The sequence below is a fragment of the Pongo abelii genome, chromosome 10, assembly GCF_028885655.2.
Source record: "Pongo abelii isolate AG06213 chromosome 10, NHGRI_mPonAbe1-v2.0_pri, whole genome shotgun sequence".
Classification (NCBI taxonomy): Eukaryota; Metazoa; Chordata; class Mammalia; order Primates; family Hominidae; genus Pongo; species Pongo abelii.
In genome coordinates, this window is record NC_071995.2 from 94,789,003 (window position 1) to 94,815,608 (window position 26,606).

General features: G+C 36.1%; 2 protein-coding genes across 8 annotated transcripts in view; one reads left to right on the plus strand and one right to left on the minus strand.

Moving 5' to 3' along the window:
• ELK3 (ETS transcription factor ELK3) overlaps positions 1–4,078 on the plus strand; it is a 75,361-nt gene extending 71,283 nt beyond the window's left edge. For all 4 annotated transcript variants that reach the window (XM_009248131.4, XM_009248132.4, XM_054527526.2 and 1 more), the window contains one exon: positions 1,344–4,078. In XM_009248131.4, the coding sequence (XP_009246406.1) occupies positions 1,344–1,442 (99 nt within the window). In that variant the 3' untranslated portion in view covers positions 1,443–4,078. The remainder of the gene's footprint in view (positions 1–1,343) is intronic.
• An 8,711-nt stretch (positions 4,079–12,789) lies between these two features.
• The window catches only part of CDK17 (cyclin dependent kinase 17), a 115,826-nt gene continuing 102,009 nt past the window's right edge, over positions 12,790–26,606 (minus strand). For all 4 annotated transcript variants that reach the window (XM_002823615.6, XM_063712224.1, XM_063712223.1 and 1 more), the window contains 7 exons: positions 23,424–23,544; positions 20,929–21,026; positions 20,309–20,414; positions 17,849–17,891; positions 16,750–16,840; positions 15,055–15,132; positions 12,790–14,526 (listed from right to left, as the gene is read on the minus strand). In XM_002823615.6, coding sequence (XP_002823661.1) covers positions 14,489–14,526; positions 15,055–15,132; positions 16,750–16,840; positions 17,849–17,891; positions 20,309–20,414; positions 20,929–21,026; positions 23,424–23,544 — 575 coding nt within the window. In that variant the 3' untranslated portion in view covers positions 12,790–14,488. The remainder of the gene's footprint in view (positions 14,527–15,054; positions 15,133–16,749; positions 16,841–17,848; positions 17,892–20,308; positions 20,415–20,928; positions 21,027–23,423; positions 23,545–26,606) is intronic.

Here is a 26,606-nt window from a genome sequence, read left to right on the forward strand (position 1 = left end):
TTCACTTTAACTCAATGAGAAGAGTGGTTAGTAGGACGGACCTTTTAAACAAGAGTATAAACTATATGTGCATAGATTTGATAATGCAGTTGAAGTGGATAAAATTCTAGAAAAAGTTAAAATTCTAAAGTTCCAGAAAAGAAACAAAAACCTTGAATATGGCAATAACCATTAAAGAAATTGAAACAGTAAAGATACCCCCTAACTCCTACCAAAACAAAAAGTAGTACAATGTTAGTACAGAAAGATTTGTTTAAAACTTGGCTGTGTTGCTTATTAGCTGCGTGACCTTTAGCCAAGAGAACTTATTTGAAATCTGTTTTCTTATCTGTAAAATGGGGACAACAAAACTCATGTTACAGCTCCTAGGTATCAAATGAAATGACAAGCCTTGATAAACTCTAAGGTACTAGACACAAGTTACTGAAATTGTTTGAAAATTGCAAAAACATATTTACCTAAATATAAGTATTTGTTGTACTTCTAACATGTGCCAGGCTCCGTAATTTGATATTTGGCGCTGAAGTTTAATATTTAACTTACCTGGACTAAATAGGAAATAAGCTAGAAAAGACAGCCCAGGAGATCTTTTTGACACATCATCCTAAACAACGAAAATCTAGTTGCAAGTAGTCACATATTAAAAGGCCTTGTTCAGTTGGGATTGCAACTAACGTATTTGTTTCAGACCTGAAACTCATCAGAGCATATACTGTCATCCTACTATTTATTGTCTTAGTTAACAACAATACAGAAATTTTATTCTTTGTCACTTATGAGTGATCTAAGTGTGATATTTTAATTAGAAAGAATACTTTCTTAGCTCCAAAATAATCTATTCTAAATCTTTTAAGATTAAATACATTTCTTATTTTAGAATAAATGCTGCAAGAATCATCTTTGTAGTACCCTGAAAAACTGATGGCAAATTTCAAAATATAGTATTAGAAATTACTGACTCACACGTAAAGAGTCTATGGTTTTCAAAACACTCTTTTATACATTATTTTAATATTTATAGCATTAGCATCCTGAGTAGCTTAGAACTTTTAAAAAAGTGTTAGAAGATGCTTTAGCAACATATAAATTATATATTTTTTCCTAGTAGCCTATGCATATAGAATAATTAGGGACATTTTCTGGGCCTTATCCTTTGTTTGCTCTATGTAATCTTGATCTCATTGTCATCTTCCAATTATTCTGTAAAATACACTGGCAACTAATCTCTATCACAGGGGTGATGAGAGAAGTGGACTGCTATGGACTGTATGGGAATGTAAAGAACCTAAGTTCTTCCCAATGGATTTGCAATAATTATTGTAAAAATCTTTTGTCCCCTACAGTTCCCCACACTGCTTAATAGCCACATGCCAGTGCCAATCCCCAGTCTGGACAGAGCTGCTTCTCCAGTACTACTTTCTTCAAACTCTCAGAAATCCTGATGACGTCTGGCCACAATTAAGGACTCATTAACTGATGAAACAAATTTGTCCCCATGGGCTAGTTTACCTGTGTCATGAGAAGGACATTGTGAAACTCTGTTAATTTGGTTTGCACTTTTCATAACATGGATAGTCTAGATTTATGTTAGCATTTTAAAAACTGTTTTTGATATATTCAAGTATATATGAAAATCTGTTTTGCATTAAGTGAATTTTAATGTTTTTGTTTTTATATCCTTTTAGCTCTTAAGTGTTGAACACTGTTGACAGTGAAGAACTTTTCTTAATGGTTTTCAGTATAACTAATAAGGATGTGAAGCTTTTTTCTCTTTAGTTCTGAGTATGCTAAACTGTGTGCTTATATCGACTATAACCAGCTGTGCCTTCCTTTGCATTTAATGTAAATGATTTATATATTTTTTAGTATTAAGAGGAAATGTTTGAAAGATGAAAATTAGTATCAAACAGCTCTCTAGTAGAATTTCATTATTTTTCACCAGTGGGCAATATGAAAGCACATTCATATCACGTTTTCTTTTTTACTTTCAATTGTGTAAGAATTGCCTTAGAACCTCTTTTGAACTGAAATTCAGTAAATGTCCAAGTAATGTTTTTATAATAAACTAAGCCATATTTAGACAATAAACATTGATAAAAGAAAATGTTCTAAAGTACATTTTCAAAAGAATGAACCTTGAAAGGCTAGCCTCCTTAGCTGTTTACAGTATCTTTTAGATGCCTCCCAGACAAAAATCTGAGATGGAAAAGCTACATCAAGTTCATGCTATTCCAGGCCCGAGAATATCTCCTAGGTTAGCATATTCTTATTTCAAAAAATTAGCCCTGGTTTTCTCAATTTTCCATAGGGAATCCCGACCATCTGATATATTTACTGTGTCAGTATAAGTTGGGGTTCCCCTGGAACTATAATTAACATTTAAAAAATCTAATGCTTTAGAAGAAGCTCACAGAGTGGTGTTGAACCCAAACAAACGACAAAGAAACCATTTTTAACACTAGGTATCTTCATCAGTATAGGTAGGTGTTCACAATTTTTGATGGATCAAAAACTTGCTGTAATACAAATAGAGAACTGGAGGTACTACAGGCCTTGCTTGTGGAAATTGAGAGAGGATACACTGCTTTATGTATTACTAAAGTTATGGGGAGAATGAAGGAAATCTGACAGATGAAAAATTCTACAGGAACCTCATCATCATCGTGGAACTGAACTGATAACAACTTGGAACACTCCAGTAAATTCTATTGTGTAATGTAATTTGGAGCAGTGATAATACATATTTTCTGTTCCATCAGAAAATCAGCAGGCACCAGTCCAAAGGTACCACACCTGTACATGAAGAAGGAAAGTTTTAATACAAGAAAACTGAAAAGCACCAAGCTTTAAATTCAAGATTAATTATAATCCTTAACTGTTAAGTGATGATAAAAACTAACTTGAAATGTGACTAAATAACTGATCCAAACTGGGCATTAAGTGGCAGGATTATGAGAAAGGATAAAAAAAACGAGGTTTGAGAAAACACATTTCTTGAATTTTCAGAAAAAAAATTTAGACTATTGCTTTGAAACTTAGAAATTCTGAGGTTTTTCAATTGGAATTGAGCATCTCTGTATGTGGGGATGTGGGCCCTTATCAAGGGATACAAATCCAAACAAACACTCTAATATGCCTCCTTGACTGTAATGACACTGGTTCCAAAATTCACAAATAGACACTACTGTCCCCCCACCCCCACCCCATAGGCTTAGAATAATTCTGCACCAGAATAAAAGGAGCTGTTCCAGGGAACTGATATTTACTGAACATACCAAGTTAGTGCTAGAAGGGGCCTTTGAGAATGCTTCCCACCACCTGTTTCCAGCTCAAGACAGGTGCACAGCAGAAGCTGGGAGTTGCCTAAGCTGCACAGCTCACTGAAGGTAGAACAATGATTGGTGCTCAGTCCAATTCTGTCTCCCCCATGCCTGGCTGTAAGTAAAACTATGTGTTATTAGTAAAACAGACAAAACAGATAAAGACAGAGCATTTAAAACTGTGTTGTCAGATACGAGAACACATCCAAAATGCATCATTCTTATAGACAAACTAAAGGAAGTTAATGTGCAAAAATGTCAACCAAAAATACTTTTAGTATACTTGTTTATGTAAATGCTGATTGGAAATATTTAAATGACTATAGATCTGATTCTTACTTTCTTTTCCTTTGGAAACTGGGATTAATGTATGCTCTAGATCCATTTATTAGAAATGCAAAAATACTACAATTTTTTGATGGATGAAAATACTCCTGTAACACAGATAACTGGAGGAACTGAAGAATAACTCATTCATATAGCTCTGCCTCATTGTGTGTGTGTGTATGCATGTGTGTGTTAGCAGAAGTATTTTACTCAGAAAATAGGTTTCAAAGAACATTAATGACTTTCTTTTCCTTTTTATGTCTGCTTAATCAGTGTTAAACTGCTATGGGAAAAGTTTTATAGAACTATATAACCTGAATGTTGGTCTCTTTGTACACATCTTTTCTATGACTGCAAATCTTCATTCACTTTATGTATCATTTTTATTGTCATATTATTTTTGTTCAATAAAAACTTTGTGATAAAAGGTGTTTAGAGGTAACTGGATTGGCTTACTTCCATTTGCTTGGGGTGACCCAAACCACTTTTCCATATGGATACAAGTTGGAAAATGAGTCTTGTCACCTACCCTTAAAGATAGCACATCCAAAAAAAAAAAAAGTGCTTTACATACACATATTTTAAGAAATAAATGTAATTATTGAGGTTGACTTGTGGGAGAATGGAATGGGATTGAAAAGCTGACCCCTGATCTTATTTAAATAAGTTCTATCAACTGCTCTGTATTGAGGAGGAGGAAGTGAGAAGATAGGGAAAAGTCAAATCTACCATTTATTCTTTTAGCCATTTTGTTGATTCAGGGGAATGTGAACTGCTAGGCTTGCTGATAAAGGTTATTATTTCTCTTGGTCTCAATACCAGGCTGACCTGGCTGTGGTTTTCATGGGTGATTCAAAGCAGTCTCCACTCAGGGTTTGATATAGGGAGACTGGTGTGAGGGGAGGGGAGGGGATGCAGGGAGAAAGAGCAGATTAATGCAGTCCCTAAACAACACATTCAGTATCACTAGTGTGCCAAAAGGCCACAGATAACTCATAGCTGTATATAGTATAACACAGGTGGCGGTAGGGAATCATTTGCTTACTGAAGAAACATTTAAAAATCGACTATGTTCCAGGTGCCATTTTAGAACTAGGGGATGGAAACCTGATCCCTGTTCTCATTAATAGATTTGCTTGGTTCTGTTTATACATAAGAATTTAACCGGCTGGGTGTGGTGACTCACGCCTGTAATCCCAGCACTTTGGGAGGCCCAGGCAAGTGGATCACCTGAGGTCAGGAGTTCAAGACCAGCCTGGCCAACATGGTGAAACCCTGTCTCTACTAAAAATGCAAAAATTAGTTGGGCGTGATGGCAAGCGCCTGTAATCCTAGCTACTCTGGAGGTTGAGGTAGGAGAATCGCTTGAATCTGGGAGGCGGAGGTTGCAGTGAGCCGAGATCGTGCCACTGCACTCCAGCCTGGGTGACGAGCGAAACTACAACTCAAAAAAAAAAAAAAAAAAAAAAAAATTCAACCAAATCAGTTTGTAAAATGCCCTTTTATGCTTAAATACCCACGGGGTCTGTGCCGCCCCTTCATGTTACCTGGGATTATATGACCCTGCCTAAAGGATTGGCACTGAAGAATACACTATGTTTAGTTACCCTCTCCCAGGTGTGTCAGATCTCTAAAACATGTTTTTATTTCATTGCTGGATGGCATAATTTCAGTTAATGATAGCAACCATTTGTAAGGTTGCTGTCATGCCAGGCACTGTTCTAAGCATGTTACATGGATTATTTAATCTTCCTAATAAACCTATGAGAGAAGTACTATTATATACCATTTTACAGATAAGGAAATTGAAGCCTAGAGTGATTAAGGAACTGGCTCAAGGTCACAGAACTGGCCAGATTTCAAACTGAACATTTTGATTGAGAGGCCATGATCCTCATCTATAGGACTTCCAACAAATGTAAATTAGCAATTTACATCTTCACATAGAACAGTACCTGGTGCATATAAACCTTTCAGACATGTTTGCTATATCAGTGTTTCCTGGGAGAGCAAGCAGATTTTCTGTCATCAAGAAGCTGGCCCTACCTAGATTTCTCTAGTATTGACTTTATTCCTAGACCCACTCCCCAGTGGTGCGTGTGTACCTGCATATCTGTGTGTGTGTGTGTTGAGAACAGCTTGACTATAGGTTAGTTCTTAAGATTTTAAAGACACGTTTTAGCCAGCTAGGAAGAAAGTTTCTATCACCAATTTTTGACAGCTACATTTGTCTTTGGTTGACTCAGAGAGGGGACGAATCCAAGTTGATATTACGTAACTGACAAAAGATTTTTTAGAATTACTCAGAATTTCATCATGCATGTGTGCCTTAATTTGATCAGCAAATACTACTGTTCCCCTAAAATGTATCAGGTACTAGGATAAAGAAGTGAGCAAAATGCAATCCTTTCCTTCATGGAGCTTGTGGATTAGTGAGAGGAAATGACGTGTGATTAAGTGTTGTTGCAGAGTGAAGTATAAGGATGGTATTGGGAAGGAAGGCAGTTAAGCAGCAGAGCACATAACCCAGTCTGTGGTAGGGTAGGTGGGGCAGAGAAGGCTTTCTGGAAGAAAAAATTACATTGAGAATGAATGAGTAAGAGTAACAAAGAGAAGAGGCATAGATGAACAAGCAGAGGAAAGGGGATGTTTCACAATGAGGTGAAGTGTGAGGAACTCAAAAGATCAATATGGCTGGATTTACCCTCACAGAGAACAAAGCCTATAGTTCATCATCATATGAGACAGTAATGTAGATACCAGTAGCAATAGAGTCGAAATTGAAAAGGGAGGAAGGAGGAACACTTCTAGATCCCTGAGGAGTAATGACACAGTGATTAGCTACGATGCTGTGGAAGAGCAAGATGGCAGGATGGGGCCCTCAAAAATAAACTTTTTCAGTGTTTCTGGAATAACAGTCCATCATCATCATCCAGAGATGAGCTACACAGCCTGTAACAGTACCACGTCACCCATTCATCACTTGACAACCTCAGCTGTATACATAAATGAGGAAGAAAATAACAAGATAAAGATGATCCTTAAGACTATTTTGACTGCTAGAATGTGGAACTATTGTCAATATAGCTGGAGAAATGGCTGGAGAGTGGCACTGTTTAAACTAGCACTGTTCTAGGAAAGACTCAAAAGAGTCCCAAGGGAGTCTTGCGTTAAGTCCCAAGTCTATTCACTAAAATTCCATAGGTCAATCAGAGCCCGGTGGAGCCATCCTTCGGTAAACATACGAGACTGATGGCAGATGCTGTTTCCCTTACCCTCTGAAAGGTGCTGCATATTATCCAGAGGGTCAGCAGCTACATCTTCACATCTTTATGATCCAGCCCAGGTATCTCTGCATCACTACTGCAGCAGAGTTAAGGTGGGAGAAAGTAGCAAGAGCAGCCATCAGGATTCCTATTCCAGCCTCAGTCTTTCTCTCCCTGTCCCCTTCTCACAGATGCACACCTGCATATCTAGCCCCCACACCCACTCTACTCAACAGAGGTTTAGTTTACAGTCTTTGAAATGGTAATCTTTCAAAAATGGGTTTTCAAATTAGTAGAATTTTCCCACTTCTCTTAGGGGGAACCCACCAATGAAAAATCCTCCCCATCATCACAGGTTGAAATTTTATATTCTCTTCTAATCAAAGTAGCTTTATAATCAGTGGCTTGGTCACTTTCTTTCTGTTTGAGTCTAACAGAAAATAGGTAACTTCAGTGGTTTTCTGGGTCAGTGATGGAGAAACTGATTATTGTAATAACTTCAGTTGGGAATGATGACAGCTCAGGGAAACTCCTGCCTATCTGACTAAGCCCAGAATCTGAATTTAAGATTAGAAAATAGTTTCAGGCCAGGCATGGTGGCTCACGTCTGTAATCCCAGCACTTTGGGAGGCTGAGGCAGGTGGATCACCTGAGATCAGGAGTTCAAGACCAGCCCAGCCAACATAGTGAAACCTCGACTCTACTAAAAAGAGAAAAATCAGCCGGGTATGGTGGCATGTACCTATAATCCCAGTTACTCAGGAAGCTGAGGCAGGAGAATTGCGTGAACCTGGGAGGCGGAGGTTGCAATGAGCTGAGATTGCACCACTGTACTCTAGCCTGGGTGACAGCCTGGGTGACAGAGCACAACTCCATCTCAAAAAAAAAAAAAATTTTTTTTTAAATAGTTTCAGCTTTACACTGAGCAAGAGGGAAAAATGTTGTACCTTTCTCTTGGGTCTAAAGTAATGCATTAAAAACTTTGGAAATTTCAAGTTTGGAACATAGAAAAGTATGCAAATTCTTCAGCAGCCTTGCTTGAGGGCTTGTGTGAACACTTAAAATTCTGATATGAATGAACTTGTCAATCAAAAAGAATCAATGTAAGAATCTAGATTAGAATATTTAAAAAATAAAACCACTGACATTATAAATAATAAATTAAAAGGGATTACATTTGGTGGTAAATATTTTAAAATGATAGGAACTGAAAATAACTAAAAATATATAGGCAAAGAAAGAAGAAAATAAAAATGGTACATTACCAAAAAAAAATCAAATACAAGGCAGTATGGAGAAACTGAAGAACAAAAAGCACATAAGACATACAGAAAACAGCTAAATGGCAGAAGTCCTTCCTTATCAGTTATTATTTTAAATGTAAATGTTGTAAAGTCTCCAATTAATGGACAGAGATGGGCAGGATGGATTTAAAAAATGATCCGTCAATATACTATCTACAAGAGACTCACTTTAAAAACACAGACACTGTATTTTTACTTTGAAGAGGCTGAAAATAAAAGAATGGAAAAAATATTCCATACAAATAGTAACCAAAAGAGATATGGGGTGGCCATATTTTTGTCAGATAAAATAGACTAAAGTATCAAAAAAAAGTTACAGGAGACAAAGGACATTATGTATTGCTAAGAGGTTCAATCCATCAGGAAGATAGGTAACAATTATAAACACATATGCACCCAGTAACAGGGCCCCCAAATATATCAAGCATGCACTCACAGAACTGGAAGGAGAAATACGACAATCCTGCAAGAACAGCTGGAGATGTCAATACTCCCACTTCAATAATGTACAAGAGTCAGATCAGTAAAGAGAGAGAGGAACTGAACACTACGAACCAATTAGACCCAACAGACACATACCAAACACTCTATCCAACAACATTTTTCATAGAATGAGACATACTTTCTCAAGCATACACGAAGCATTCTCCAGAATAGACCATATGTTAGGCCACAAAACAACTCTTAATACATTTTTAAAAACTGAAATCATACAAACTATCTTCTCTCACCACAATGGAATGAAACTAGAAATCAATAACAGAAATAAAAAGGATTATAAGAGACCACTATGAAAAAGTTTATGTCAGCAAACTGGTTATAACAGATTAAATGGACAGATTCCTAGAAACACACAAACTACCAAAACTGACAAGAAATAAAAACTCTGAATAAAATTAATAAACAAGGAGACTGTATCATTAATCAAAACCTCCGAACAAAGAAAAGCCAGGACCAGGTCACCTCACTGCTGAATGCTACCTAACATTTAAGGAAGAATTAACACCAATCCTCAAACTATTCCAAAAAACTGAAGAGGAGAGAACACTTCTTGACTCATTCTATTAAGCCAGCATTACCCTGATACCAAATCGAGACAAAAACTCTATAAGAAAAGTAACTACAGGCCAAATACCTTATGAATATAGGCAAAAATACGCAAAAAATATTAGCAAACTAAATTCAGCAGCCTATTAGAATTACATACCATAACCAAGTGGGATTTATCCAAGGAATGCAAGAGTGGTTTAACATATGAAAATCAATGTAATATACATCAACAGAATATAGAAAACAATATGATCATCTTAATTGATGGAGAAAAAGCATTTGAAGAAAACCCAATAGTCTCAAGATAAAAATACTCCATAAACTAGGAATAGAAGGGAACTTCTTTAACACGTTAAAGACCATACATAGAAAGACACAGCTAATAGCATACTCAATGGTGAAAGACTGAAAGCTTTGCCCCTAAGATCAAAACAAGACAAGGACATGTTCCTTCATCACTTCAACATAGTACTGGAAGTCCTAGACAGAGCAATTAGGCAAGAGAAAGAAATAAACAGCATCCAAATTATAAAGGAGGAAGTAAAACTATCGTTCCTTGCAGGTAACAAGATCTTATGTGTAGAAAACCCTAAAGACTCTACAGAAAGCCTGTTAGTGCTAATAATCAAATTTAGCAAAGCTGCAGAATACAAAAGGACCATACAAAAATTACTTGTATTTCTATACACTAGCAATGAAAAAGTCTAAAAAGAAATTAAGAAAACAACTCCATCTACAATAACATCAATAAGAATAAGATGCTTAGGAATAAATTTAAGAAGGCAAAAGACTTGTATGCTGAAAACTACAAAATGTTGCTGAAATTATAGATGACCTAACTAAATGGAAAGACATCTTGTGTTCATGGACTGGAAGATTTAATATTATTAAAATTATAATACTACCCAAAGTGATCTATAGATTCTAATTCAATACAATCCCTATCATAATCCCAATGGTGTTTTGTTGTTGTTGCAGAAATAGAAAATCCCATCTTAAAATTCATATGGAATTTCAAGAGACTCTGAATAGCTACAACAATCTTGAAAAAGAACAAAGTTGGAAGACTCACATTTTCTGATTTAAAACGTTCTAAAGACATTAATCAAAACGTTGTGCTACAAACCCTTATGGACAGACATATAGACTAATGGAACAGACCTGACAGCCCAGAAATAAACCTCCCATCTATGGTCAACTGATTTCTGAGAAGGGCACCAAGACCATTTAATGGGGAAAGGACAGTCTTTTCAACAAATGGTGCTGGAAAAGAAATTGATATTCACATGCAAAATAAAGTCAGACCCTTACTTTATATCACATATAAAAATTTAAATGGATCAAGGCTCTAAATCTGACAGCTAACAATATAATAAACTCTTAAAGGAAAATATAAGAGCAAATATTTATGACCTTTGAAACGTGACAATACTTTCTTAAATCACCAAAAGCACAGGCAACAAACAAGAGATAAAATGGATGTTGTTAAATTAAAAACTTTTGGCTGTGTGTGGTGGCTCACACCTGTAATCCCAGCACTTTGGGAGGCTGAAATGGGCAGATCACAAGGTCAGGAGTTCGAGACCAGCCTGGCCAACATGGTGAAACCCCGTCTCTACTAAAAATGTAAAAATTAGCCGGGCATGGTGGCACATGCCTATAATCCCAGCTACTTGGGAGGCTGAGGCAGGAGAATCGCTTGAACCCAGGAGGCAGAGGTAGCAGTGAGCCGAGACTGCACCACTGCACTCCAGTGTGGGCAACAGAGCAAGGCTCTGTCTCAAAAAAATAAATAAATAAAAATAAAATAAAATAAAATTTTTGTGCAACAAAAGGACACCAAAGAAAGTGAAAGAGAACGCAAAGAACAGGAGAAAATAATTACAAATCAAATACCTCATAAAGGTGTAATAGCCAAAACACATGAAGAACTCTTAAACTCAATGACAAAAAGACAAGCAACCCTATTTTTAAAATGGACAAAGTACTTGAATAAACCTTTCGATAAAGGTTTATCCAAAGCAAACAAACAAATGGCCAAAAAAGTATGAAAAGATGTTCCACATCACTAAGCACTAGGTAAATGCAAATAAAAACTACAATGAAATACTACTTCAACCTATTAGAATGAATGTAATAAAAAAGAGGAAAAAGAGAATTAGCAAGGATGAGGAGAAACTGGAACTCTCATGCATTACTACTGCAAATATCAAATAGTACAGCCACTGTGGAAAACATTTTGGCAGTTCCTCAAACAGTCAAACACAGAATTATATGACCCAGCAATTCCACTCCTAGGTGTATATATTCCCCAAATAATTAAAAACAAGGACTCAAACAGATGCTTATACCCCAATGTTCACACAGCATTATTCACAAAAGCCAAAAGATGGGATATCCTAGTGTCCATCAACAGATAAATCGATAAACAAAATGTGTATAATCATAATAGAATATCATTCAGTCATGATAAGAAATGAAGTTCTGATACATGCTAAACATGGATGAACTGTGAACATCATGCTGAATGAAATAAGCCAGACCCAAAACGACAAATATGGTATGACTCCACTTATTTGAAATACCTAGAATGGGCAAATTCAGAGAGACAGAAAGTAGATTAGCAGTTACCAGGGGCTGGCGGGGAAGGGTAAAATGGTTCAGAGTTTCTGTTTGGAGTAACGAAAAATTTTAGAAGTAGATAGTGGTAACTGTTATACAACTTTGTGGCTATAATTATGCCACTGAACTGTACACATACAAATAATTACAATGCCGGATTTTAAGATTATATATATATCAACACAATTTTTAAAAGATAAAAACAACCTACATAAATTGTCCCAAGTCCAAAAGATAGATTACAACATGTTAACAAATAGCCTTTCAAATGAAAGTTGATAAAGCCTCAGACAGAATGCAGCCACTCTACACACCCAGAATGACACATCCAATGTGTGTTCACAGTACCACTTGGAAAGAAAACATAAAAGGCATCTTCTCTTACCTTTAAGAACCTTATCAGTTTAAGAGGAATCACAGGTATTCAAAGTTCCAAGTTTCGGAGTTTCAATTCCCTTCACTGCAATGTTTTCAGGATCTGAATGGTGCTCGAGTATCAAAAATAAAACAAAAAAACAAACACTTGTTTGCTTGCCAAATTCCTTAATAAAATGAAGAAATATCCCTAGGAATTCCTAGGAAGAAACACTTTATGTAACAAATGGATATATATTTTCACCTTTTATAGGCAAGAATTAAGCCTATGAAAAAACTGTATGTCAAATTTGCAACAAATCAAATATACATTCTATGAAGTGACAAATTTGATACTTTATAACTGAGAGTGCTATAAAAAAAACCCAGCAGAAATTACTAAGCAAATGATTGGCACAAACAGAAAACAATAACACCTCTAGCACAGTGAGACTTCATTATCTTAAGAATGACCCATAAATGAAAAGGACCCCACTCGGCACAGCCTTCATCCCCAAGAAAGAACTGTGACTCAATAAAACCACATTTTAACAACATGGAGATTTTGTTATTATAAATTTCAAAACAAAATGAAGGAATTTCCACATATTTATAACCTTCAAAGTACAATATTAATACATGTCTGTCAGTTAGAAAGAACAGCAGTTTGTTAGGCTACAAGGTTTAACATAAAACCAATTTACAAATGTGAAAAGCAGTAGTGGTCCAATATTCACCATTACACATGAATCTGTTTCTTCCAGAAATTTTTTTTTTAAAAATTAAAATTTCAGTATCATGAAATATTAAAATAACACCCCAAACATGCCACAATCACTATTCACAAATAAAGTTAAAATGAAATATACAAAAATCCACTTAATACTGTTAAATAACAATAAACTACAAGATTTCCTGAACAGAAATGGTAGGACCCCTGAATGTTTTACAGTGAATTTCAGGAAAAGAAATTAAGTTATGACTATTTTCATGACATATAAGGCAAAAATTTACACGACCATTTCAAAATATACCAATTAAGATTTATAGTTTGTAAGATGCACTAAACAAATAGTCCTTAAAAGTGAACACAAATGCTTAAAATACTGTTACCAACACCAAAGTGTGTTTATGATGTTCAAAGAGATGCATAATTAAAACTAATATTTAGTATCTCTGGTAAACAGATAATACCCACAATAATTTCAAGCAATCCTGTAAGTTCTCATTTCTCTTGTTTGTAATTTATCATGGCTCATTTCAAAGACATATTACAGCTTTTAGCTGATTCCAAGTGAATGTTATTGAAACACATAGCCCCCAAATGAAAGAAACTGTTCCCCAATGAAGTATCATCCTTTCTAATACAATAAATGTATTTAAAACAAACAAAGCAAGACCTTTCGCGTTTGAACGGACTTCTACGGTTAAGTTTTAACTAAATTTAAAACACAATGTAAAATAGGTAAGTGTATTAGTATACAAATATCCAGTAATATGCAGTAGACGTTCCTAAAGTGAGGAACAGGTAAAAAATAAATAATTTTGGAGCTTTAATTTGTTGGTGTCTAATGTGACATCCTCAAAATGTCAGGGATTCACTTGCTTGAATCAACTTCTGCATCACATGCTTATCTAAACATAATGTGCTTGTCAATCTCTTAGCTACTCTATTTGCCAATGTTCATTAAGAAATTATATAGTATAAACTTAAAAGTGTTCAAGATGGCTCACTTATTTTACTATTAAGCAAAGCTAAATTTACATTCCAGGAAACACTGCAGTTTAATTTTAAAAACAAAAAATGCAGCAGTAAAACAATTCGTGAGGAGAAACAGATGCATTCACATATAATAAAGCCACTGCAACTTCTTCAGGCATTCAATTGTTGTGTTAAATAAACAGACAGTAGTTATTTAGCAGCAATGATTCCGCAATAAATAATGCACTGTGTTTCTCAGTCCTGCACAAAAATTGCAGCTACAGTTACATCAATAGCTGTAACCTACTGGCTCTAATGGCAGAGAAGACCTTAAAACCGACTGTACAAAAAATTGTCACACTGTGACAACAAATATAAAAACAATCTGTAGGTCTGAAATAAAAAGACTCCACTGTGAAGAGGACAGTGTAGGCAAACGGAGATTCCAAGTCCACCAAAAGAAATAATTGCCTTCAGTTCTGAGTCCTTGATTGGTAAGAAAGGCTGGGGGCTGGGGCTGGGCTTGAAACCATGTTATCAGACTTAAAAGAGCATGCTCTGTCTTCTGTTCTTCCCATGTCCTAAAATATAAAGTCATTTTATGAGGCAGTTCAAGGTTCAGTTTTATCCCACATACAGTTATTTGGTGACTAGGAAGCTAATGTTCCCACCATCAAAAGCTAATATTCCATGGCAAGAGTGATCAGCACTGTCTTAAATGACCCTTCTGTTGATGGGGTCAGTCTACAGCTTCTATGCTTCGAAGTGATGAACCTGATGACTAGGGAAGCACAAGATGTGTCTTCTGCCTCAGGTACCAGGGATGGCGTGTGCAGTGATCAAGCCAGGTCACTTGTAAAAGGTCTTTGTGCCATCTGCAGCTTTCAGGATCCCTGACTTGACTGAGTCAGATTTTTCTCTGAAGATTTACTGAGCTGCCCACATCATACAGAAAAGTGAGTACGTGCAATGCTAAACATAAACAGTTGTGGAATGCACTGTACATTGGTTTTTACATCAATAATTTTACTGATCAATTTATAAACCAAAAGCTTGGTTCCACGCAAAAATTCATGATCGACACGTGAAATGGTTTATGACAAACACACCTGTCTCTGGATAAGAAGAATTTCGAAAACCCGGGTCCTTTTGCAACTGAATCTCTTTCAAACTGAATATTGATACACCTAAAATGCATAGACAAAAATTACTAGGTGAAGGTCTAACATTAAAACAAACACAACCCAACTATCAACAAATGTTTATAAAGCATATACTGATTCAATATGAAACCATTTTACAAGGTGATAGCCCTGCTGAAATTTTTCCTTTTCGTCCCAGTGTGTTGAGGAGAAAACTAAATGAATGAAGCAATCCACCTTTAGAACCTTTCTTCTCCCAACTCTGTGTCAGAGCAGGCTGTGAGCAAGTGTTTCTCTGAGGAGAATATACACTGTCTGCTCCAGGACTTTCTGGGGTTGGGAGATCCAGTCAAAATATATTATTATACTAGGTGTTAATTCTCTCTGTCCTTTCTCTGTCTCCTTACAATGACATGAAGGCATGAGGCTCTCAAGCTATCTTCGGAATTTTAGCGAAAAACAAGGGAAAGGTTTGTATAACCATAACTGCCTACCTCAAAGTAAAACTTGGTATTAATAATGAAACACAAATACGTTTTTCTTTTTGAGACGGAGTCTCACTCTCTCACCCAGGCTAGAGTGCAGTGGCATGATCTCGGCTCACTGCAACCTCTGCCTCCCAGGTTCAAGCAGTTCTCCTGCCTCAGTCTCCTGAGTAGCTGGGATTACAGGCACGCGCCACCACACCCGGCTAATTTTTGTATTTTTAGTAGAGACAGGGTTTCCCCATGTTGGTCAGCCTGGTCTCGAACTCCTGACCTCGTGATCCGCCCACCTCGGCCTCCCAAAATGCTGGGATTACAGGCATGAGCCACCGTGCCCAGTGAAATACAAATATCTTTAAAACAAAACTCGTCATTTATCTCTTTCATTTCCAATCTCTGTCAGAGAGGTACTCTTTCATTTAAATATATCCAGTAAAGTTGAAGTGAAAAGTATTAAGGATTTTTTATTCCAATTAGCTTTGTCACTGACTGCTACACAAGCTTTGATGAATCAATATTGTCTAATAAATGAGAATAGGAAATTAATGAAAGCTTTTGGCAGCTTAGTTCCCAAACATTCTTCTAATTCCCCACTCACCTTACTCTATTTTAAAGTAAAATACTGTGGTAATCTAAAAATAGAATGTTACGAGTAAAATCAACGTTACTCAGGCATGGGAAATCTGCTATTACAGTGACTTTGACAATATGCTCACTGCTGTCATGGGGACAGTAAAGTCAGTGTGACCACAATAAAGGAAAATCATCTTTGTATCTTAAGAAAAAATGTATTTTCACAAGAAAACAATTTATGTTTCGGTTATGCTTCATTAGTTTTTGTTTGAAATTCACTTTTAACAACGCTAAATCAAAGCTAGATTGGGCCTAGGGACAATGCCTGTCATCAGATGGCATGTTTCAACTAAAGTCCAATAAGATTAATGATCCTTGCCTAGGTACTATTGGTTTCCTACAGAGGAGTGACAATGTGCTCAGTGTTACAAGAAATAACTAAATCATAGGGAAATAAGACACACACCTCCCTTCAAGAAATTCTAATCTAACTATAGAAAAGACTAGAATCTTAGGCTTAAAAATCAATAGCCATCTCCCCAATCACCCCAGTCCCTAACCTTGGACAAATAAAGCGGGGAAAACACTTTAGGATTTCTCTTACTTTCTGGTAAAGCATGTATTCTTGGTCCCAGACTTCGAAAGTACACATGTTTCATGGCCTCTTCAGCTGAAACCCTTTTCTTAGATTCATACTGTGAAAAAGCAAAGAACTGCTTCATTAGCTTTTTCTCTAATTACTGCAAAAAGTAGGAGATGGGCAAATTAGCATTTAGAGCTACTTTAAAAAAAATCTTGATTATTTAATATGATGACTATTTTTCAATCAACAATTTGGAATACTCCAGTTATACTCTAATTTGAGTCGCTGTTGAGATTGTGTAATAACATCTCAGTTCCACATTTCTAAGATAAGGCTGGATCTTAAACAAGAATTTACATTGCTTGTATTTTCTGAAGCAAAGAAAAATTAAAATATTTGACCTGTGTAGTTACTTCTCTTCATGAACACCAAAGGACTGGTGGACGTATACCCAGTATTTTTATGGCAGCCATTCTTAATTACCTATCCAATACTCATTTCCCTTTTTTCTTTGATGATACAACCTAGGTTTGTTCAAGGTGTCCATCAACTCTGATAGATGAATCATGAATCGTAACTGTTTTAAATTTAGGCTAATTATGACAATCCTGCTCCCCAATTCCCAGTCTTTCCTACAATTAATGTTCTGGCCAGTAAGACTTGGAAAGAAACCTTGTAGGGGTTTCTGTAAAGCTTTTGCTTCCAAGTTTCAAGAGGACTAATGTGGCTGGTACTACCCTTTTCGTCCCCCCTTATTCCTGCTTTGGAGGGAAATATGAATGGCATTTGGAGGCAGAGCATCCTCCAAAGGCTGTAAGTATAAGGAAAAGAGAACATATAAGAGAGCATAGAGAGCATCAATTGCAGAGAATGTGGCCTTGACACAGCTGATCAATGCCAGTAACCAACTACCTCAGACTGTTGTAGGTGACAAGAGACCCAGACACATTAGGAGAAACCATGTTTTTTTTTTTTTTTTAACTTAAACATGTGCCTTAAGCATGACAAATAATTTTATTTGTCATTAACAATACTGAGGAAGTACTACTGACCCCATTCTACACACGAAGAAGCTGAGGCTTAACAACCTATTTAACAATTACTATAAGATCTGACTTACCTGAAGAAATTTTGTTATCAACTCAATTCCTTCAGAGTCTAACCTAGAAACAACAAAGAACAAGTAAAATTTATTCTCTCTTAGCTGATAAAACTTTTCAGATAAAACTATTTTCTAAGTGTTTTAATCTGCTAAATTTAAATGCCCTAAAATAGTCACTCTTGTTGCCTTCAAATAGACTCAAACCTGTTTTAGTCTTAAAAGACTGGCCTTGCTATTTGTTTAAGGATAAGCCATAAATAACTTGGCTTCAATTTGAATTTTCAATATCCAAGAACAAATTAAAGAATTTAAAAAATCACCATGCTGTCTCAAAACAAAGTAACTTCAGTATTAAGAAAGCTTAAATATATCACTTTTCACAGTCTTTCACTAAACGCAAGTATATAAGAGCATCATTTTCCTATTATATAGGTGAAAACAGAGACAAGTGACCACAAAATGTATCACTGTTGTTCAAGACAAACACAGAAATGAGCTATTCAACAAATTTTTACAGAGTTGTCTGCTTAGCACCGGGTACTAGAAGGTATTGAGTTCAATTTAAATATGCTACAATAACTTCATAAAACTTCATCAATGGTGGCCGGACGCAGTGGCTCACGCCTGTAATCCCAGCACTTTGGGAGGCCGAGGCGGGCAGATCACGAGGTCAGGAGATCAAGACCATCCTGGCTAACATGGTGAAAACCCGTCTCTACTAAAACTACAAAAAATTAGCCGGGCGCGGGGGCGGGCGCCAGTGCCTGTAGTCCCAGCTACTGGGGAGGCTGAGGCAGGAGAATGGCCTGAACCCAGGAGGCGGGACTTGCAGTGACCCGAGATAGCGCCACTGCAGCCCGGCCTGGGTGAAAGAGGGAGACTCTGTCTCAAAAAAAAAACCAAAAAAAACCAAAAAAAACTTCATCAATAAGGGATATAAAACTAATGACATAATAAAGATGAAATTAGTATAACTAGGGGTAGTAGGGTTAGGGATTATCTTTTTTTTTTTTGAGATGGAGTTTCGCTCTTGTTGCCTAGGCTGGAATGCAAAGGCGCGATCCCGGCTCACTGCAACCTCTCTGCCTCCTGGGTTCAAGCGATTCTCCTGCCTCAGCCTCCTGAGTAGCTAGGATTACAGGCATGCACCACCACGCCCGGCTAATTTTTTTATTTTTAGTAGAGACAGGGTTTCTCCATGTTGGTCAGGCTGGTCTCAAACTCCCAACCTCAGGTGATCCGCCTGCCTTGGCCCCCCTAAAGTGCTGGGATTACAGGCGTGAGTCACCGCACCCAGCCTGGGATTATCTTAATGGAATAATCTCTTGATCAGAAATAACAGGTTCTATCTTACACTGCCTTTCACTGGTAGAAGTACAATTATGAATAAAGTAACATTTTCTTCCAAGTGCTCTCAAGTGGGTCCTGTGGATGCTGCAGTCTAGAAATTCTATGTAGTTTGCCATTTTAGCACATATCCAGAGTTCCCTGGGCACAGACTAGGCACTACAGTCATGGAGACTCTGCTTCAAAGAAAAGCTTCAACCTTCTACACTGAACATTACCAAAAAATAATTAAAGGACAAAAATAGAATTTATGCTACTTGGGAGAGACATGCAAAAAAAGCCCAGCACGTATTATTATTCTTCCTAAGAAAATCTAGTTAGAATGGTATTAGTTGCTATAGTAACAATAAGAGTACCAACTCACATAAATACTTTAAAAATATTTTTGGTGTCATAACTGTTTTGCTCTTCCTTCCCTAGCTTGAAAATAAAAGGAAGCAGAACAAGTGTGTTATGTTGTGAGCAATGTGAATGGCTTTGGGTTAAAATAAATGATGTCCTTATTTGGTATCTTGGTGACTTTCAAAATTTGGGGGGGTTGGGGGCAGGGAGATGGAAAATGCAGTCAAAGGAGTTATTCTATGTTATCTCCTGAAAATATAATACATTCCACAAGTAAAAATGTTCTGACTCAAATTTTATTGGGAGCCTTGGATTGATCTTGGGGTAGGTCTAAGAAGAAACTTAAATGAATGGCTGACATTTAGATGTTACATTTTGCTAAGGAATCGGACAGAGTTTATATTCTTCAAATATGAATTACATCATTAACACTGGTCAAAATACTGATAGGTTACCTTGTGTTATAGAGTCAAGATTTTACTTACATAACCCTTTCTTAGGTTTTTGTTAAGTAAATACAGAATAATTCTGTAGAAAGCAAAACAGGAATTTCATCATAATCTTTGTGGTACGGAATAAGGCATTAATCAATGTCTTCTTTCTGGGAAAATTAACTACATAAACTCTAGAATTCTAATACATATACAGTTCAAAATTAAATAAGATCCTAAAATATGTAAAGATTATGTGTATTATGTATTTTTTCCTGAATCCTTACTATGGCTAATCCTTCAAAAGATTGAAAAGAATCATGTGTTCTCCCCCCTTTCACATAAGAAAAAAAAATACCTGGGTGCGTGGTTAATTAGAGGCTGTGGTTTATATTTTGGAAAGTTGTAGTTCTTGAACTCCTCATTTGAAGAAATACCTGGCCAAGTTTCCTGAGATGGAGTTCCTGAATTAAAAAAAAAAAATTAAATATTTATAAATATATATAAAATTTATATATAAAAATTATATATACATATATATAACAAAGTGTCTTAGAGAACAATTTACATTTACCAGATGACTTAACTATTTCAACTGCAATTGAAATGACAGAAATAAATGTACATGGACTTTTTGTTTGGACTTTGCAATGATACTGTAAAAAGGATGCCTGGCCCTTTTTCTATCCAGTTGATACCAAAAAAGGTAGCAATATTCCTTAATAATGTGCTGACATCCAATTTTCCATACTAATTATATTCTGTTTTTCCATAAAATCTTTATTGCAAAGATAAAACTTAGCAGATGAAGTTACCTAGAAGGATCTATCTTCATAGTGTCCATTCTAATTATTCTAAGTAACAGCTGTTTATGTTAGTCTCAGTATCTAATTTTAAAATATGTATGTTAGAGATACAGTCTTATCCAGCTAGTCAATTGTGGGTGCAAAATTACTGGGAAAAGATTTCTTCTGTTACCTAGCAGTCGGAAAATTAAGTGCAGTTCATCTTCCACAGTTGATCCTGGAAATAAAGGTCTTCCAGAAGCCATTTCAAAGAAAATGCAACCAACACCCCTTTAAAATAGATCATGAAAATAATTTAGCAATTCATTTACATATTATGAAGCACAAGAATCTTTTCCTTAAGATTGCCTCTCTGCAGAATTTTGCACTAGCCTGTCAGAAAACCTCCTGAAGAGATATTTTAGATCTAACTAATTTGTTCGCATTTACCCTATTTGTCTCAATTTCTATATTGCTATATCCATTTTTCCCACTTAAAATGTCCAACTCTCCTTTGCATAATCCTTGAAGAATAACACTAACAACAGCTAACAGTGACTGAAGATTTACTATGTGTTAGAAATGTTTTTTAAGTGCACCAATTATCTCACTGAATCCTTGTATTAGCAATAGTGTAGACCATGGATTGAACAGCAAAGACAGGAGTGGGGAAAAACAACTGAAGAGATATTATGGTAATCTAGGAGATGACAGTGACCTAAGCTAGGCAGGAGAAATGGAGAGAAACAAATGATTCAAGACGTTTTGATGCAGGAAGCAGAGGTAGAACATGTTGGTACAAGGTGCTGCGTGTAAGAGAAGGAAAAGAAAAGGATGGTGGTTCAGACAACAGAATGGTGGTTCCTAGAACAGTCATCTAGGAACCGTATGTACGCACATAGTTTAAGATATAATCCTTCCATTAAAGGGCTCGTAATCTAGCAACTATATATAAAAGTTAATTTTACATATTGTTATATAGAAAGTAAAATGATATAGTTGCTATGGAAAATAGTATGGTGGTTCTTCAAAAAATTAAAAGTAGAATTACTATATGATCCAGCAATTCTACTCCTAGGTATATATCTAAAAGAACTGAAATCAGGCCAATGCAGGAGGATTGCTTGAGCCCAGGAGTCTAAGACCAGCCTGGACAACATGGTGAGACAACGTCTCTTAAAAAGAAAAAGAGAAGGAGAGAGAGAGAATTGAAAGCAGGGTCCTGAAAAGGTATTTGTATACCCGTGTGCACAACAGCATTATTTACAATAGTCAAAAGGTGGAAGTAACCCAAATGTCCATCAATGGATAAATGGGTAACAGAATGTGGAATATATATTTAATGGAGTATTTTTAGCCTTAAAAAGGAAGGAAATTCTGGCATACACTACAATGTGAATGAACCTTAAAGACATTATGCCAAATGAAATAAGCCAGTCACGAAAGGACACACACTGCATGATTCTACTCATAAGTGGTACTTAGAACAGTCAAATTCATGGAGACAGAAAGTATTATAGAACAGTGGTTACCAGAAACTGATGGTGGGGGAGGGGAATAGGAAGAAACTGTTAAATGGGTACAGAGTTTTGGTTTTGCAAGATGAAAAAAGATTCTGGAGGTAGATAGATAGTGGTGATGGTTGCATAACAATATAAATATACTTAATGTCTCACAACTGTACACTTAAATTGGTTAAAATGATAAATTTTATGAGTATTTTACAATATTAAAAATTAATTTTAAAAAGTTATACGAGACATTTTATATAACTGTTCAAGACAGCAACAGAAATCGGTATATGACTTATTACCACATGAAGAACACAGAATATAAATGCAACCACAGTTCAGAGGACGGAACTGCCAACAGAAGCTAGAGTATATTCAGGAAAGGATTTATGAAAAGCTGTGCTTTGAACATTACTAGGAATGAGCCCAAGTTAGAGCACCGGAATGGGCATTCCAGATGGGTGGACTGGTATGAACACCAAGAGCAAAGGTAGGAAAGTCCACATTATTCCTGAGATATAGTGAGTATGCCATTTTGCTAAAAGGGAACATTTGTGTTGAGAAACAGTCTGAAATAAGCTGGAAAAGGTAGTTTAGAGACATCTTATGGAAATCCTTAAGTATCAGATTGAGGAATTCATTGTACCTCATTCTATAGGTAATGAAGGGGGTGGCAATAATGGTGTTTGAGTAGAAGAGTGTCAGGATCGAAGTGGTGTGTGAGAAAGATGACTACGATATTTTAATTATTACTTTTAGTTCAAGTTAAAGCAGAAAGGTTTTGGTGAATATTAAATGATAAAATGATAATTTTGTTTTAAATTACTATGTATCAGATACTCTTGAGTGTCTCATAAAGCACTCTTCTGAGTGTTCATTTAATCTTAACATCACCTACAACACTTCAAAGTAGTTATTGTTACTATTCCTATTTCCTTAAATGAGGAAACTGAAGCAAAGGCCAGTAATTTGAATAAAGTTATCACATAGTTCTAAACGGCAGAACTGGTATTTAAACCTAGGTAATCTAATTCCCATGCCAGAACTCATTAATCACTGTTACATTATGGCTCTTTAAAATAATACCTCCTTAAAGTATATACTTATCAATACATCCTGCATTAACAGTTACATTCTTTCAAAATTATAAATGTCAGTGACATCTGTATATATTTACCACATGTCAATCTGTGTTGAGTACTCCGAGGAACCAAGAAGCACATCAGGTGGCCGGTACCATAGTGTGACAACTTCATTTGAGTAGGTCTTTGTGGGAACTGACTTGGCTCGGGCTAGTCCTTCACAGGGAAAATAAAACAAAGGGTTAAGAAAAAGCTTTAATGGATCTCTCAGACCCTATTCTCACCACGACTCCATTCAAAGGGATGCCTGAGATGGTTAATTCGTAGCTTCATGAGGCTTCACCACCATTAACTTTATGAATTTGTTGAGTGCATGTGGCCCTAAGTCAGCAAATCCTTACATAGTTGAACTAAACAAGAATTCCACAACCAGAGACTATGCTTACTTTTATGTTTGAATACACCTGGTAAAGTATTCTGGGTGAATCTAAACTTAAGATGTTTTCCTTCTGTCCATGAATCATGATGCCAAAATTATTTCTCAGCTGCAATTAAATTAATCCATAATAGGCCAATGACATTGAGATACACAATTTTACTTCTAACAGCTATGAGCTTTTGTCACCTTTTAACCTGATTCCAACTTTCATTTGCTATACCATTTTTTATCAAAAACTGTAAAGTTATTGGTCCATAATCTCATTGAGATTTACTGACAAATCGACTTACAGACAATTTCCTTGGAATAAAATTACAGTGCTGTTCTGTACTCCCTTTTTAGGTTTTAAGTTACATGGATGATTTTGGAGTAAGACAGACTTCATTGTCCTTGGATATTATTAATTGCTGTTTACGTCAGGGGTGTCCAATCTTTTAGCTTCCCTGGGCTACAATGGAAGAAGAACTGTCTTAAGCCACACATAAAATACACTAACACTAACAACAGCTGTGACCTTTAAAAAAAAAAAATCGCAAAAAAATCTCATCATGTTTTAAGAAAGTTTACGAATTTGTGTTGGGCTGCATTCAAAGCCATCCTGGGCCACATATGGCCCATGGGCCATGGGTTGGACAAGCTTGCTGTAAGTGATATAAAACATTTGCCATTCCTTTGCTAATTTAATATGGAATCTATTGATAATCCAGAAATAAAGGCTAGAGTTTACAACTTTATCTCCTGTGTCACTAGTGTGAGAGAGTTGCTATTACCTTGAAGCCTCTAAATTATGATCTGAAGAAGCAACTTTAAAAAATATCTGGAAAATTACAAATTTATTTTGCCAAAACAAGGAAGAATTTATTTTTAGGCTGAGATTGCTGTTATATATAACTCTGTATATCTGATTAAAATATTAAAGAAAAATGTCACAAAAGAAAAAATCAATACTTTTATTTTACTGAATAAGGTTACAGAAACAATGTCAGAAATTTAATTAGGCAGGACTCATATACTATTTCAGTTCAGTATAATGGTGAAAGGTTATATAACTGGAACAATGTTGACATTACTTCATTTAATTACAAGTTTTACTCTAGCATCTCAACTTGGTGAAGTAAGTCCAACAAATTATTTTCATACCAATTTTGGTAATTAATTAACAAGATGGAAGTAGCTTTCTGACTTCTCTTCTTGATATTAAAAGTGGGTTATAGGAAGGCAAAGGACAGGGTTGCAAACGTGCTTATCCTGTAACATACCATATCAAGGCAAATTACCAGTTATAGTTTCCTCAGTATCCTACTCTCCCACTCCTGAGAGGATTCCGAACTATGGTGTTTGTCTACATGGCCTTCTAGTTCACAATTAGAATTTCAATATTGGTTGGAATGAAATGAAACAATCTCTCCTAAACCAAATTAATTAAATGTGATATGGTATTATTATACAAGCCATTTTGTATGATTAGTGAAAAGATGTGTCTATATCACTAGTTCCTAGACTTCTCATTTTCACCGATCATGGGAAAAGGGTAGGATTTTCAGATGGACAGAGAACAACTTATAGATAGTATAAATACACCAAGTTATATGACCCTCTTTCACATGGAGTCATATTTACTATGCAACCAAAAAAAAAAAAAAAAGAAATAGAGACAGAGTTGAATATACTATCTCATGGAATAATCAGAATTTCTTGTTGCCTTGTGGGTAAAATTTGCCTGGCTTGCTTTGTAGAGGTTGGAAGCAAAATTTAAATCACTCAGGGTATTCCCTGATAAAAGTAGTTGTTGTTTTTTTCTTCTGCTTTTTGACACAGGGTCTTGCTCTGTCAACCAGGCTAGAATGAAATGGCTTGATCATGACTCACTGAAGCCTCAACCTCCCGGGCACAACTGATCCTACCATCTCAGCCTCCCAAGTGGCTGGGACTAGAGGTGCACACCACCACGCTTGGCTAATTTTTAAATTTTTTGTAGAGGCAGGTTTTTGCCATATTGCCCAGACTGGTCTTCAACTCCTGAGCCCAAGCAATCTGCCTGCTGGGCCTTCCAAAGTGCTGGGATTACAGGTGTCAGCAACCGCACCCAGCCAAAGGTAAATTTTTTATAGTCCTTGACATTCCTTTTGCCTTTTTTTTTTTTTTTTTTTTGAGATGAAGTCCACTCTGTCATGCAGTGGCATGATCTTGGCTCACTGCAACCTCCGCCTCCCGGGTTCAAGCAATTCTCCTGCCTCAACCTCCCAAATAGCTGGGATTATAGGTGTCTGCCACAATGCCCAGCTAACTTTTCTATTTTTAGTAGAGACAGGGTTTCACCATGTTGGTCAGGCTGGTATTGAACTCCTGACCTCATGTGATCCACCTGCCTTGGCATCCTGAAGTATTTCTCTTCACTGCCATTCATTTTGGGATTGGGAATAAAGAGCATTACATGCAGGTTAGCTAAGAAAGAGAAGGAGAAGGAAAAAGGGTGAAAAGGAAATAGTGGCTGGGGGAAGGAAAGAGAAAGAAAAAAGAGAGAGAGAGTAACAATTATTATAAGGGAATAACAACATAAACTATGCCCAAGAAGAGATTTTATGAAAGCATATGTAAATAGCATATAATTTGTTATTCAAACACAGGTAACCCACACATTTCCTTTTTAAGGAAGAAAATGCAAAAAGTAATTTACTCTTCAAATGGCAAAGTATTAAACGAGCAAAAGTATAGGAATTTCCAGAATAAACTCACCATTTAATAACAGTGAAGAGTAATACTTGAAACACCCGTATTTATTAAATTTAATGAAATACTCCAAACATAAAACTACCATAATCAAAGCCAGGTGTGATGG